Source organism: Diadema antillarum, unplaced genomic scaffold (assembly GCF_040938485.1).
Source record: "Diadema antillarum isolate AM-2024a unplaced genomic scaffold, OU_Dant_1.0 seq00000796_RagTag, whole genome shotgun sequence".
Classification (NCBI taxonomy): Eukaryota; Metazoa; Echinodermata; class Echinoidea; order Diadematoida; family Diadematidae; genus Diadema; species Diadema antillarum.
Window position 1 is genome coordinate 132849 of NW_027271681.1, and position 15997 is coordinate 148845.

At 37.4% G+C, this 15997-nt stretch overlaps 1 protein-coding gene across 3 annotated transcripts in view; it reads left to right on the forward strand.

Annotated features, from left to right (window-relative positions):
* Positions 1-15997, forward strand: part of LOC139739331 (G protein-coupled receptor kinase 3-like) — a 116698-nt gene that overhangs the window by 42217 nt on the left and 58484 nt on the right. For all 3 annotated transcript variants that reach the window (XM_071649946.1, XM_071649947.1, XM_071649948.1), the window contains exon 4: positions 11769-11870. In XM_071649946.1, the coding sequence (XP_071506047.1) occupies positions 11769-11870 (102 nt within the window). The remainder of the gene's footprint in view (positions 1-11768; positions 11871-15997) is intronic.

Genomic DNA, 15997 nt, shown 5'->3' on the forward strand with positions numbered 1-15997 from the left:
ATGTTCCATATGTTGGATTTCATTTTGTTCATTGTAAATTTCATTTCCTTTTGCTTAAAAAAAAAAGTGGACCGTCCTTTAATCTGGAAATCACATCACACTATACGACCACTAAAAACACATGCCGACTGTGTGAAGTTTAAGGCAGTATCGCATTTATGTTCTCTATGTGTGTGATATTACACCAAGGTTCCTTGATATGATTGATAGATGAGTAAAATGATATTGCATGTATCACTCAGAGTGCACAGTATGCAGTGCTTGATTGGATGTGCTGTCTGACAGGAATGAATGGGCAATGTAATTTAAAGGACAAGTTCACCTTCATAGACATGTGTGTTGAGTGAATGCAGCAATATTAGTAGAACACATCAGTGAGAGTTTGAGCAAAATCGGACAATCCGTTAAAAAGTTATGAATTTTTGAAGTTTCTGCTCAGTTACGGCTGGATGAAAAGACTACTATAGCTGTGATGTCGCATGAGTACAAAGATATAAAGAAAGAATAAAGAAAATTCAACATATTACCATTTTTCTCGCATAACAAAAGAACACTCGACTTCTCTCTTTCAGAAGGCAGGGGGAATAATATTACCCGGGGGAATAATATTACCCTTAACATACGTCAGTAGCAAGTCGAATGAATGTGCACTTTATTCAAAAAGTAAAGTTTTGTGAAATTCTCTTTTTATTTTCCTTATATAGTTGTACGCATGTGACATCGTACAATGTAGCAGTCTTCTCTTCCAGCAGTGACTGCGCAGATACTTGAAATATTCGTAACTTTTGAACGGATTGTCCAATTTTCCTCAAACTTTCACTGATGTGTTCTACTAACATTGCTGCATTATCTCAATCCTTATGTATATGAAGGTGGACTTGTCCTTTATTAAGTACAAAAGGAATGGATGAATGAAGAATACACCCTGTACAGCTTTTGCTATGTTGTGTGTACAAGTTACAAGTCTTGATATTTTAGGTTGGGGAGGGGGGTGGGGGAAGCTAGGAATATGTGATATTGGAATTCACATATGAGATGATGCAAGAAATTTCCAGTTGGTTAGTTCCTGATCAGAAATTTGCGTTATTGACCCAAACTCTGCCCCTTGGAACAAAATTTATGAGTGTATTTTTGGTAAGGCAGTTCCACAGAAAGTCAATAGTGATGTCCTCGAAATAGAAAGTAATTTAGTGGTATGTCCGATATCACTGTTACACGATCAAAACGAAGCAAAAAAAAAATGCACAAAAAGAGGGGGTGAGGGGGAGAGGGTATATTAATAGAAAATCTGTAGTGATTGAAGTGCTTGAAGAACGCCCCCGCACAATGTTCCTTTCGCGCTTGTGCCCGTCTTTATTTTCTCCCACCCTGCCCAGCCCAGCGTGTGCGAGAGACCACATTGTGAGTGTGTGTGTGGGTTGCTATGTCTATTTGCCCATCCCTTTGAACACCGTAGCGTCATATGGAGCCAGCCACCTGATACCCTCACTCTCCATGCCATCTGAATATGCTACAAAAAAAAAAAAAAGAAGGGAAGAAAAAGATTAACGGTAGTGTCTTTCTGTGCAGCTCGTCCATATTTCCCGAATGCACATGTGCAAGGTAATCAATAGCTCGCCTATTACGTCCGTGCAGTGTTACTCTGCAAATGTTTAAGAAATTAAGAGTATTGATTCAGAGCGACATTTAGACCACCTGAAATTTTTCTCTCCATGAAGGGAATATAGAGCGGTTTGGATGCTTGTTATTGGAATGAATGTAATTTCTTTTTTTCATCGCATATTATAAGAATGCATCATCATATACCAAGAAAGTGGATCTTAATGAAGAGAAAATATAAGCAGGTGTTCAAAGTTTGTCATTTTCCATCCTCACTGTGTGTTATTCTAGTTACAAGGTGATATGATACAATGTATGTTACCTGTAACTCAACTTTTTGTAGATGCTGAAGTGTTTTGTTATTCAAGCATTTAACTGAAAGAAGAACAAGTCCTTGTTCAAAGCATTTAGCTCCATCACAAGACAGGATGTAATTATCTTTAATGCTCACGTGGCTGCTGTAATTTACCAAAAAAAAAAAGTGTGATCATCACCAGAAACAGAGATAATTGCGTAGATGAAGTCAGCAGCAAAGCTCTTATCTTTACATGGTTGATTTTATCAGTAACTAAAATCATGAAATTAAGATTTAGCGACATCCGCACAGGCACATGTCTTGTATGTTTTTGATGGAATGTTGCCATGAGCCATACTTTTTCGACATGATTTCCCCTGCTTCCCTTCAAAGTAAGTAACAAAATACATAGAGTTAAGAAAACTAGAAAAACTGAAAAAGAACACCTCATTAGGTAAGATGGGTAACCTCTCACATCTGTGAGGCCTTTGCATATTGTATACAAAAATCTGAAATCTTAGCCAAAGTGTGCAAACAGAAAATTTGATGTTTTCATTGAACTCCATGCTTGCCCTGCTGATAAAGTGATGTAGAATCATACACAAGACCCAAACTTGTTTGCTGTGATGCTAAGGGGGTGAATTTACATCCACTAGAGTGGTAACTGTACAACCCAATAGGGGAGGGGATGGGGTGGGGAGGCACTGTTTCGGCTGCTGGCCAGAGATTCTTGGCTATAGTTTTAGTCTTTCAGGCAGCTTTTTATGAGAAGAAAGACTTGTTGTTGGTTATGTAACCATTGATAGCAAAATTCTTTCTTATTGAGACTTGAGTTCTCTGCTTCTCCCAAAGCTGGTCTTTAAGTTTGAATGAATTGTAAAAACTGTAGCAGAAATTTTTGCATGCATGAAACTTTCGCGAATCTCATGAGTAGCCAAGATTTGCAAAAGTTTTTGTTTACACAATGGATTGAATGCCACCACCTGGTTTAACAGTAATGACTATTAACATACTGTAAAACACGATATTTTCGCGGCATGAAATTTTCGCGAATGGGAGCTGACGGCCTCATTCGCAGCATGAAATTTTCGTGTGTTGCCTCTAACATTCAATGCATATAGTGTAGACAAGATCTTTAGCGTGCATTTTAATTTTGCAAAACTCGGCTCTTGCAAAATTCGCAAAATTTGAATGCACACGAACATTCCTCGTTTTACAGTATACAATTTTTGTCCTGCAAACCCCCTCCCCCCAGGTTTGTAAGGTTACTGCATTCTAGAATTTAACACAAAATATTTGTGGCATGGAAGTTTTTTTTTTGTGAATTGGAGCCAAAGGCCTTTTTGCGGCATGAATTTTTTGCAAATTGTCGCTGGCATTCAATGCATAATGATGTAGACAAGTACTTTAGCGTGCATTTTAATCTAGAGAATCTGAACTCCTCACAAAATTTGCAAAAATTTCATGTTCATGAAATTTTCTGGTTTTGCAGTATTCATGCAATATCTGAGATCTGTATTGCATTGGATAATGCTGTGTCGCAATAGTTTGTGTAAATAACACCTCGCAAAGTAGCAAGGCATGTTGATTTGCCATGAACATGCACCCTTATTTCTTGTGTATTCCCGGTGATAAAATCTTCTGAGTCCAAGTGAAAAATGACGATCCATTCTTTTAGCAACTCATCATGTGCAAGCTGTAGTATCTTTAAATTTGCTGGGTGTAATTTTGATCTCATATTTGCAAATCACGATGTTTGGTTTTTTAGTACCTTTTGATTAATCGTGACTAGGATGCATTGCGTGCAAAAATATAGAATTCAAAGGAAAAGCAAACAAATTTGCAAGATTTTCAAGTGTGTATTTTTCAACATTACGTGGATGTGTGTAATAACTCTGAGGTAGCATTATCATTTGTCTGTGGGGATATTGTCCTACAAATCATGAGCCCCTGTCAAGCATTCTGCTCTGGCCTGTCTCTGCTTGTGTACACCTATTGTCACATCATTATTGTGTAATTAGTTTTATCACTTTCAGCCTAATTATAATGTCCTGCTGAATTATTGCGTTGTTACCACATCGCAGAGTGGCGTTCAATTAGCCAATTTGTGTTCATATCTACAGTGGATAGCTTCATCGCTTCTATACAGTGAGTGAGTTCAGGGTTTTAGTGTGCTAGACAAGATGCAAGGTGTGGATGCTGGCTTAGTGTCCTTTTTTGTGTGTGTAAGTATGTATATGGATTTCTCTGTGTGTGTGTGTGTGTGTGTGTGTGTCTTGGTTGTTTGTGTGTGTATGTATATTGTGCTAAAAATGTACATTATTGTACATGTATGCTTGTGTGTATGAACAGGTAGCAGAGTAAGAATAGAAGTCAAGGGATGAATGTTTAAAGCAGGATCAAACAGGTGTTCTTTTGTTTAATGTGTGTGTGTGTGTGTGTGTGTGTGTGTGTGTGTGTGTGTGTGTGTGTGTGTGAGTGTGTGTTTGTGAGTACTAATGTACAGTACTATATGTGTGTGTGTGTTTGTGTTTGTGTGTATGTAGCATAGTGAGAGTAGAAAAGGGCAAAGGATGATATGTTTGAAGGAGGACCAAACAGGTGTTCTTTTGTTTATTTGTGTGTGTGTGTTGTGTGTGTGTGTGTGTGTATGCTGATATATGTGTGTGCTTGTTCGTATGTGTGTGTATGTGTGTGCTGATATACCCTATGTGTGTGTTTGTGTGTATATGTGTGTGTGTTTGTGTGTGTGTGTGTGTGTGTGGGAGAGTAAAGACTGAGAGAAGCCGAGTGAGAGAAAGGCATGATATGTTTGAAGCAGTTGAAATAGGGCCAAACAGGTGTTCTTTTGTGTGTCTGTGTGTGTGTGTCCCTCTGTGCGTGTGTGCATCTGTCTGTACTTGTGCCCATAGATCTATCACTGCCTGAAAGTAGAGAGCAATTTAGGAATGCACACTTGCTGACTATGATCAATCAATAATTAAGGACACCCTTTGCTGTCGTCATTCATATTGCACAGCTAGTAGATTGCAGATGGACTAAAAGACCTTGCGAACCTGCTGAAGTCATTTTTTTTCTGCCAGTAAAGCTGATGATTTCTATTAACCCAACCCAGAAAAAAACTATCATAGGCATTTGCCGTGGAAGACTTAAAGGAACTTCATTACTATAACTGAAAGGGAAGGGGGGGGGGGGGGGGGGGGCAGGGTCCACGGAATGAATGTTCTAGTGTAGTAAAATGCCTGATGAAATTTGTCTTTTAGTAAATTTCAGGGATAAATGTCATGGTGTGTGTATCTGGGGGAGGGGAAGAGATATAATTTTGAGGCTAACGTGCTGACTTATTTCAAGTTAAGGATTATCACTCGGGCTATCATCGAGATTAATAGCAACAGCACTAGCACTGAATGAGAAATTGCACAGTGGGAGAAAAATGTGTACACACATTTTTAAGTCCTTGTTTAAAGTTTGACATTAATATATATATACTTTCTGACTTTTTGTTGTTGTACTTGTAAAGACATGTCACAATTACTGAAATCGCCATTGTTTACTTCCTTTTCTAAAATTCATGGATTTTCTTTGTCTTGTTGCTTGGTATTGCTTTTGTCCATTTTGATTTGGATTACTCTTTTTCACAGCCCTCTGCAACTTTCAGGCCAAGAGCCGTATTCTTATGCAAGTCTTATGGTTCAGGCTTCTATATTATAGGAAACAGTGCCGCAGTGCATAGACATACTGTAAAACATGATATATTCGCGGCATGAATTTTTCGCGAATTGGAGCCGACGGCCTATTTTGCAGCATGAAATTTTCGTGAACTGCCACTGGCATTCAATGCATATAGTGTAGACAAGAACTTTCGCGTGCATTTTGATTTCGCGAATCTTGGCGCTCGCGAAATACGCGAAATTAAAATGCATGCCAAAATTCCTCGTTTTACAGTACATGGCTACACTGTGTAATGTTCACAAGTCATACACTCATTAAGACACGTTTATGTACACTACATGACCAAGTTATATGATATTGCAACTGATTGACAAATTACCCTTCATCATCATAAATGATAACAGCGATTATGTAGTGTTTTGTAGTTGTACATGTAGCCATGATAAAAATCGTTAGCATACATACCCGGGTTGGACTCAAACCAATGATCTCCTGATTGCTAGACTGGCATTATAGCCACTGGACTACTGACCTTCTGTCAGAGCTAGTCCTGATCTCTTTAAATGGCAGTTGGTACTATGTATTTATCAAAATTAATGATTTTTGCAGCGAGTACTTTTTATTGCAACTGATTGACAAATTGACCTTCAGTAACGTAAATAACCACAGATTATTACCACTGCTGTATGTCATTAATATGATGTTTGTGTGTGTATACCGTGTATTATTTTTTTTTTTGTATATCCCCAGAGTTATGAAAGTCATACAACATGGACCATATTACAACAAACACTGATCAGTGTCCCCAGTTGCTGAATACTGTAAAACCATACATTTTTGCATGCAGTTTAATTTTGCGAATTTCACAAGAGCTAAGATTAGTGAACTTAGAATGCATGCAAAAGTTCCTGTCTACACTACATGCATTGAATGCCATTGGCAATTCGAAAAAAATTTAATGCAGCGAAAAGGACCGATGGCTCCAATTCACAAAAATTTCATGCTGTGAATATTTCTGGTTTTGCAGTAAGTGCTGGTGGGCACTTCGTGGATGTGAAATAAAACTTGAGATGATCAATTCTTCATACAGTATAAGGATTTCAGGGTGCATGCACAAATTGTGGTGTATATGTAGGTGCACAATCTGCTGTATACATAGAATGTCAAGCTCTTCAGGTTACCCATGATTAGAAAAGCCAGTGGAACACACAGGTCCTTCTGGAAGGGCCTTTACAAGTGTATGTATATTTGTATGTATGTATATATGTATGTATGTATGTATGAGATAGATTCTTCAAGATCTGATTTGTTAAATGTTGTTTGAAAGATACTACTGGAAACTAGTTAAATGACTAAATTAAATGACTTTTCACTCACTCCCTTGTTGCGAAACTGTGTTTGCTTGTGCACAGTCAGATGTGTGACCATTGATGTTGCATTTCATTCAAGAAAATATATAATATATGACATTTATTTATTAAAAGAAATATATAATATCTATGCAAGTGTATTTGATTCAGTCCATCTATTTGTATTTTAAGAGTATGATGCTGCCTTCAGATGTATGTGTATACAACTATATACATCCCCGTAAGCATCAATACTGGCCATGATGAATTATTCAGTTGATAGAAACATTTACAATCAATAATACAATACTTCGGCATCATGGTAAACTGACATTAACTTATTGATGCAAAAGCAGGAAGAAGAGCTCAATCCAGCATACATGCCAGTCTTTTGTCCAAGTAAATCAAAACAATGCATTTCTAGCATCTTCCTTGAGTTACATTCGACTGTTCCCATGGTTTCCTCTTGTTCAGTTTTGGCCAGCCCATTTCCCAGGTACTTATTTCTTTTCCTTTGTAATGAAAAAATATTAGACAAAATGGCACTGTGCCCAGAATCAAGCTTCATTTACGTGATCTTTAGAGGTACTGTCTCTGTGCTCACAGCCACAAAGACAAGAAAAGAGTGAGAAAAAGAAAAAAAGAAGAAGAAATCTTTCTTGCCATTCCCTAGATGGGCAAACGCAATTTACATGGCCGGAGACTCGGGCATGTTATTAGATTGAAGGAAAGAGTTGAAGGCTTGACACAGTGGGGAGTGCTACCATGTTCATTACCTAATGGCCTTCGGGTAGAATTATTCCGGAATGGAGGTTTGGAGGGCGTTTCCCAGGAGAAGGGTTTGCTAATTGTCATGCTCGTGTGACAGGGTCTGTTTTGTTTTGTTTTTTTGTTGTTGCATCCATGGTAAGAGAGTTGGAATCGCACAATGCGGAAAAACTATTTTTGGACTGTGCGCACCACCGAGCACATCTAAAATGAGCCACGCGGGTATTGGTGATTTATTTCAGATCGCCAGTCGTGTCTTAAGGAGAAATAAGGTGTGTGCATTGCGGTCCAAACTTGTTTGCCTCTTGCATAAGGTGGGGAGAGTCTATGGTGGCTGCAAACTTCAAACAACATGTGTTGGCCTGAGCACACACATAATATATGTGTAAACTTCAGCGGTGTGCTTCTAATTCAGATGAAGCTGGGTGGAAGCAACTGTGCCTGCGGCAATTGTTGACTTGACTTGTTGCACAGCTTTATCCAGGCAATTCACAAATGAAAACAGGACATTACTCAAATAACCCTAAAAGAGGAAAAAATCATGATGAGCTGAAGATGAAAGTTCTCTGTTCAGAGACTATACCTGACTTTGATGAAGAACTTGGATCATAATCTGCTACACATGCCCCAGTCCAAGAAAAGGAAGGATGGCTTATAATGTAAACCCGTTGAGGATGGTTTGATTTTGCTACCACACACATTTCTCATAGACACCTGTCAGAGTATACTCGGGACTCGTCTTCAACGGGTTAAGATATGGTTATATGCATGTATGACACATCAATATTTCATATTCTAATACAGCGCAGTCCCATTATAATGAATACAGGTATAACAAAATTTTGTTACAGCGCAGTAAAAATTCTGGACCGAAATTATGAAGTACTGGTACCTAATTTTGTATACCGTACTTTATTTGTTTAGCCGTAACAAAACTTTGATATAACAAAAGAAAACTGCCAGTCCCAAGGACTTCATTGTATGGGAGTCTCCTGTGTCAGGGTTTAGTAAATCACACCTTACTACTGCAAATTGGCAACACAGAATAATTGTATTCTGACACAGAGGTGCTGAATTCTTTAATAGTGAACGATGAAGCCAGATTGTTCTTCAAATAATTTCAGATTGTTTGCCACTGCAAAGGTATTTGTGTCAAAAGCAAAGTCAAACAACCTTCAGAAAAATATTTTAGAATTGTTTTCCAAATGTATACAATCATATAGTCCCAGAAACATGTACCGGTACTAGGAGGGGTAGATTGAGAAAAACATTGAAAATATTAGGAAAGGCAAGATCTGTATTCTATTTTATATTTGTGTTTGAAAACTTTTCCTTTCAACATTTTCAAAGAATAATGCAATATCAAACTTTCACTTTATGGTACATAATCATGATAAATTCAGACAGCGATGTTCAAAGTATGGATCTACATTATTCGATTCAGATATATATTAGGGTTAGTAAACAAATAATAATGATGAATGAAATTCATTTTAATCGATATGTTTCCATGACCATTAATCAGCATTTGAAGCTCACTGAATTGTTTCTTAGGCTATCACCAGAAAAATGAAGACAGTATGAGGTTGGCTTGAAACGTCTCGATGAAATTTGATACTGCCAGTCAATGGAAATGAGTTTAGATGGTTTGGAGGGGTAGGATGTGAGACTTAGCACAATGATGGCCTATATGGGAAGTTAATTAGGCCCAATCAAGCTCTATCAAACAATAGATCAAATGAAGAAAATCAAACCTCTTGAAAGTCTAACTGTTAATGTCATTTTAATAACCGGTAATGTTATAATATTGGCACTGTCATTAGCACTGCCTTAAATGTCACAATTTTGTTTTTAGTTGAGTTTTGAAAAGACTTCAGCCACTTTATCCTCCAAGATATTGGTCCTCGTGAGAATGATATTGTTTTCACTGTTAGTCTGCAGCACATTCTTTTTTTTTTAGAGTGTGAATTGTTACAAAATTATTGGGCTTGTAATGACATATTGCACTTACCAAGTGGTGTTTTACTATAGATTATAAATGGATGTCAGTTTCTCCCCTCCACCCAGGATGTAAGCTTATGAGGCAAATAAATACAACATAATTTCAACTCGAAAATCTGGGTGAGCACATAAGATTTAGCAACACTTTCATTGAGATGATTAAAGCAGTGAGCTAAATCTTGCCAATAGTTGTAGAAGGTTTAAATTGTGTGTGCCATCAATTCTGCCTGTCTATAAAGACATTTCTAACCTGTGTCCATTTTGAATTTCATTTGAGTTCAGTCTCAGTTTCCTGATTATTCAGAAAAATGCACTGAAGAGCTATACCTGACTACTGCCTAATGAATTAGTCCGACGTTTGGTGTCAAATGATAGGCCACACTATCTGTTTAGGAAAGTTCATTGTACTCTGTCACTTTCCATAGCATTCTATAAACTCAAACATCATGACAACTGGCAGTGTAGTTTGGTAGTACCACAGGGTTGTGCTGCGTGTCATGAATCTATCACAATTTTAGTGGCATAGCACCCATCTGCTTAATACATGACTGGCAAGAGATTCCTCATGTACATCTAGCTCAGAAATTCTGTATGAGTCACATGACTCGAGTGGCGAGGTGTACCATTGCAAACTCATCTACAATTCTTGCTCCTTTTTTTGTTTTGTTTTCTATGAAAATTATGTATATGAACCAACCTGACATGCAGGTCTATGAGGTGTGAGATGGCCTGGTAAGAGTGTAGGGTTGCCCAAACGGGAGAAGCGATATTCGCAAGTCATTAATGCTATTCATGGATTCTGTTCTTGAAATGTTGAACCACTGGAAGCCGTGACATATATCAGTAGTCTTGTCGTGGATTAATACATAATGCCACGTTTTGAGAGTCGAGACAACTCTTTCCATTCTGAAAGTGAATTCATTGATTAAGTCGAGATGACGCATCATGAGAAAGCAGTCATAGAAGTATCATAGAAGTGTTTTTTCTTTTCAGAGTAAATTCAAAATCTATCTCCAGTCTAATCTTATCAAGTTATTCTGGTTTATATAGTCCCATGCACATTGATATCTTTCTGCAGATTAAAATGTTGTACTTTATTTTTTTTGTTGTTGTTAAAAGCCAAAAAAAAAGATATATAATGTCTCTTATTCCAGTAACTATGGCAATCATATACCACCATGGTAGTACACTCAGTAGTAAGAGCACTGTACAGGGGGGTGTTTCATCAACGTTTGTCAGCACTGACAACTGTCAGCCGCTGACAATTTCAGCAAAATCCTTGGTTTTGATTGGCTGAGATGCTCTGGTCACTGACTGTTACTATGGTGATTCAAGTTGTCAGCGCTGACAAACGTTGATGAAACACCCCCCAGGTCTGTTGCTGTCAAAATACAAGTGTACATGTATGTCCCTGATAATGGTATCCAGTATCCCAGTTAATTCTTCATTGTAGCAAAGACACCATGTGTCTCCATCTGTCTTTGCTGTGGAATGTTTTCTTTTTTTCCAGCTGGATTCCTGCTGATGTCTCCCTTTTGTTCTCTGTTTCACTTTTAGAAATGAATTTGGTCAAATGACTCTTCTTGATCAATTTAAGCAAAGTATGCTTGAAATGTTAACTTTGAGAAAAATTGCATGACGAAACAAGGTGTGCACTCTCAGTTGTATGAGAGTTTGATGAAACTTTAACTTGACATTTCTGTACTTCATGAAGTATTAAAGTACTGTAAAATCTGAAATTTTCATGTGCATGGAACTTAATTTGCAAGGAGCCATGATTCACAAAAGTGAGATGGCTGCAAAAGGTTTTGTCTATGCAATACAGTGAATGCTTTAATACACCATAATGGTTGGCAATTTGTAAAAGTTTCATACCGCAAAAAAGCCCATCAGCTTTGATTCTCAAAAGTTTCATGCCGCGAGTGTTTCTGGTTTAACAGTATATGTCTGAGATGCCATGTTTACCGTACTATACTGTTGTATGCATATTTTGAACGTTGATGAATGAGTGACAAGATTGGTGATATTTCTATAAAAAAATCAGACACAAACTCATGGACTCTCATTTTCCCTCGTTCCTGCAGATCAAAGACTATGAAAAAAGGGACACCCTCGACGACAGACTAGAAGAGGCGAGGAGAATCTTCGATAACTACATCATGAAAGAGGTCCTATCATGTACACATGTGAGTATACAAAATCTCTACAAGATCTAGGATCTCCTCCAAGAAACAAACAAACTCACACACACACACACACATGCACACGCACACACAAATCGTATGAGGATTCAATGACTGTAGAGAGATGAGAGTAACATGTGATGATACTGTAGTTTGAGGAAAATCACACTATCTAGATGAAATTTATGAAGTTTTTGAAGCCTTCTGTAATGCCAAGTGTTGCACCCTTTGGAATATTGTAACAAATTATGTCAAAGTAACATAAGGATATAATGAATGAGAAGAATGTATCTATATGTATGAGAAGAATTGCACAAATCTTCATGTTTTTACTGGAATGTAAACATTCTCTTGAGCCATTACTGAAGTTTATTGAGGCAAATGTTATTCTCCATGCCTTTTTGATGAGAAAGGCTAAGTGCATTTTCAATGTCCAATAGAAAGGGAAAATTGTTCAATTTCTTTCATAGTTCTTCTTATCACTCAACTTTTGTCACATCATAAATTGTTGTGGAGGTTCTGTATTATGGTTGGCAAGTGGAATGAAACGAACCTGTAAAAATTCATAACTTTTTGACAGGTTGTCTGATTTTACTCAAACTTTCACTGAATGTTTCACAAATCTTTCTGCAATGTGCTGAATCCATACATGTACACCTGTAAGAATCTCTATTAACATTTAAGAATCTGTTTTGTCACTTTCTTCTCTGATTAAGTACAATCCTTGGTAAGCCTTCTCTTTATCTGTAAATTCCCTCCACTGGTGGCTGTGGCTGCAAATATATTTCATAATGAAGAAAACTTTTCAAGCATATGTGCTACGCTACTGTAAAAGTGGACATTTTTTGCAGTGAGGAAATTCACATTTGTGCATTTCATGTGACAGAAACTAGCCCCAAATTAAGGCATGCAATTTTTTTTTTTTTTTGCTGTATGTAAGACTATTTTATGATTTGATTCCATGCAAATAAAGGCATGCAAAAGTCATCTTACCTTGCCAAGTAAAAAAAAAAAAAAAAAAAAAAAAATATCACTTGTGCAAAATTTCCACTTTTACAGTATTCAGGTCTCATTCCCACTTTTACAGTATTCAGGTCTAATTCCTAATCAACTGTGATTGGCATCAGTGGAGGATTTTACTTCTTTTCAAACAAAATGTCTTGTTTGTAGACTTCATTTGGTCAGTGAAAAATAAGTAAATGAGTGAAAAGCTGTGATACTATAAAAGATTGAATACTGAAGTGTTGTATAATGCTTCTTGAAAAGGAAATCCACCCCAAAAAATAAATGAACTTCAAAATAAAGAGAAAAAATTTCCCTACAGAACTATACAAAAATCACACAAATCTTTCTTATTGGTTTCATATACAGAAATGACAAAAATCTCATATTTCAGCTTTATAGATATAAAATTTCTTGTAAAACCACCCAAAATAAACAACAAATGTTAACTCTGTTTATATCTTGGTATGGGAACGTGATTTTACTTGTATTGATAGCTAAAAATAACAATTTTTCAGAATTCCATGTATGACATACATGAAAAATTGGAGGGTATGACATCATCAACTCGCTCATTTGAATGTTCATATGGACTGGTCAAGAAATGTTTCCAAAAATATGTGAAATTTCAAAATGTCATATTTTCCTTTAATATTTCTTATCCGATTTTTGTCATTTTAATATTGGTCTACAGGGAATATCTTTATCTTTCTTTTGAAGTTTATTTGTGGGGTGGATTTCCTCTCTAAGGGGGAAGGTTAGATGGGGTAGAGGTCATCTGATGCCTGAGGAATATCATCACTACTTAGTGTAATGAGATGAAATGGAAGAATCAAGTGGTGATTTGTACATGGAGCTGGAAGGCAGAAAATGGTACCTGCATCACATTTCTGTAAACCTTGCACTTTTTGATGTCGCCAAGTTTACAGAAGGCATGTTGCATCCACTGTGGGTGTACATCATTTTGTGCCTTTAGAAGAAAAATAGACTTTAGTGGAAATGTCATATCTTCACTCACGTCACATTCAGCGCAACGTATGCACCACACCCAGGTGACAATGATGATCAGAGTCGTTCAGTTTTCATCTTCTTAGGTAGACAAATAAAAAGAGAGACAAGGATTGCAAACTTACCAATGGCTATTTGAAAGGACAGCCTTGCCCCGGCTTTCTGTTTGACGTCTTGTCTTCATAAAGCGTGTGTGTGGTGGTGTGTTTGTTTGTTTGGTTTTTTTTTTTTGTATTGCAGTTGAGACCAATTGACATTACGGGGAGAAATATATTTATCTATAGACAAATTTTAAATAATTTGGATTATAAATGCAAGACTTGTGAATTTTTGCATGATATTTGACATGTGTGATCTTCTATGTTTGTCTTACATGAATTTACCCCTCTCAAGTCTCTTCTTGTTTGTGTTTCTTTTTGATTTGCAATGTTTTAGTCAAATAAATTTTGACTCTGTACACACCTAGTAGCATGATAGCATAATTATGTGTATACCTAATATTTGTTGTGAGTTTATTATTGCAGATAAAGAAGATACATTTTCTGTTGAGGTTTGTTTTATAAAATTTTCCTGTGGTCCAAAAAGTTGGTCATACGCTGTAGTCTTGCAGCAACAGTTAATGTTATCAACTCCTATTTAATGTCCTCTTCTCACCTCTATGGAAGCAAGAGTTGATGAAGATTCTCAAAGGAAAAAGGGTGACTTTATAGTTTATAATTCATTTTTCTTTTTCTTCTAGGGGGAGGGGGTACAGGTGTGTTTTAAAGCCAGAGAATGGTGAAGTTTTGAGAATGCAGATTATGATGCAGGGGCTCTAATTTAGAGATTTTTTAATTTCTTTTTTGGACAGGGGTCCGAGATGAGTCATAGATGACATAAGTCTGTATTCATTTGTGCAAGAGAGCATTGAGAAACGCAGAGAATCCATCTTGTTACATTTATCTATGCATGCATATTGTAAAGACTTAATGGTGATGTGTTATTATTAGCTAGATGATGGTTAGTGTGCGGGTCTGTGGTAGCCAGTTAAGACCTGCAACGCCTTCAATCACAACTTCTAAGGAGCCTGCCCACCTTAAATTGCATCGTAGGTTGCATCATGAATGCCCCCGTCCCAACCCCAACCCCCCCCCACTTTCGCACTGTTACAAACCTCCTCACTTTCACACAGTTTACAAAAGTGTGCATCGACTCAACCCATCCACCGAGGTGCCAGTGCATCTTCACAGTGTCAGCCGTGTGAGAGGCCGATGAAAAAACACCTTGTGCATTTACCACTTGCCCCTCTCCCGCTTTCGCTACGTTCCCTATCAAGGCTGTCTTCCATATCCAGTGCGTTAGTGCAGTGACAGCTCTACACAGTGTAGCGCATTGCCATCGAGACGAAAGGGGCCATTTACAGGAACATAACAATGTGCCCACAAGAAAGATATCCCTGGTGCCACAAAGATTCTCTTTCGTACCTGAACGTTCAGGAGCGACTCTTGTGAAAGGGGTCTATTATATAGTACTATTAAATATTTGAGGTTTAGAGTCGTTAAAACGAGAAAGCGTACACTCTCGGTTCTGAAAAATTAATGCTACTCAGGACACAATTGAAGCAAAAAAGTCTGGGAAAAGGCTGAATTTATTATGAAGATGTTGATGGGCTGAAGAGTGGAGGGATGTTAATGGGTGCTAGCAAATGCATACAGCAAACTCCCATCTTACCCCTGGTAGGGTACAGTACATGCGTATAGAAACAAAAGCAATCACACACACACCTCTTTTTCAATCTGTCATATGTTGCCAATGTAGAGATTTGCTGTCATTCTTTTGCCCTGATATGCCACTATCTCTGGGTTGAGTTATACTTTAAACTTGGTGGAAAATGATGAGGGTATTCTCTGTCTGCAGAGGTGTAAAATTATGTTGGTTGAAATCCGAGGTATTTTATAGCCATGCGTTGTGAGAAACCATTTGCTTTTTCCCATGTAAGAGGGTGATTTGACCCCCCCCCCCCAAAAAAAAAAAAAAAAAAAAAAATACAGGGCCATCCTTTTATCTTGTATCGGTCAAAATTTCGGGATCGATAGTGGGTTTATAGAAATATCAGTTGCCTCAGGCTTCTAAAATACTTT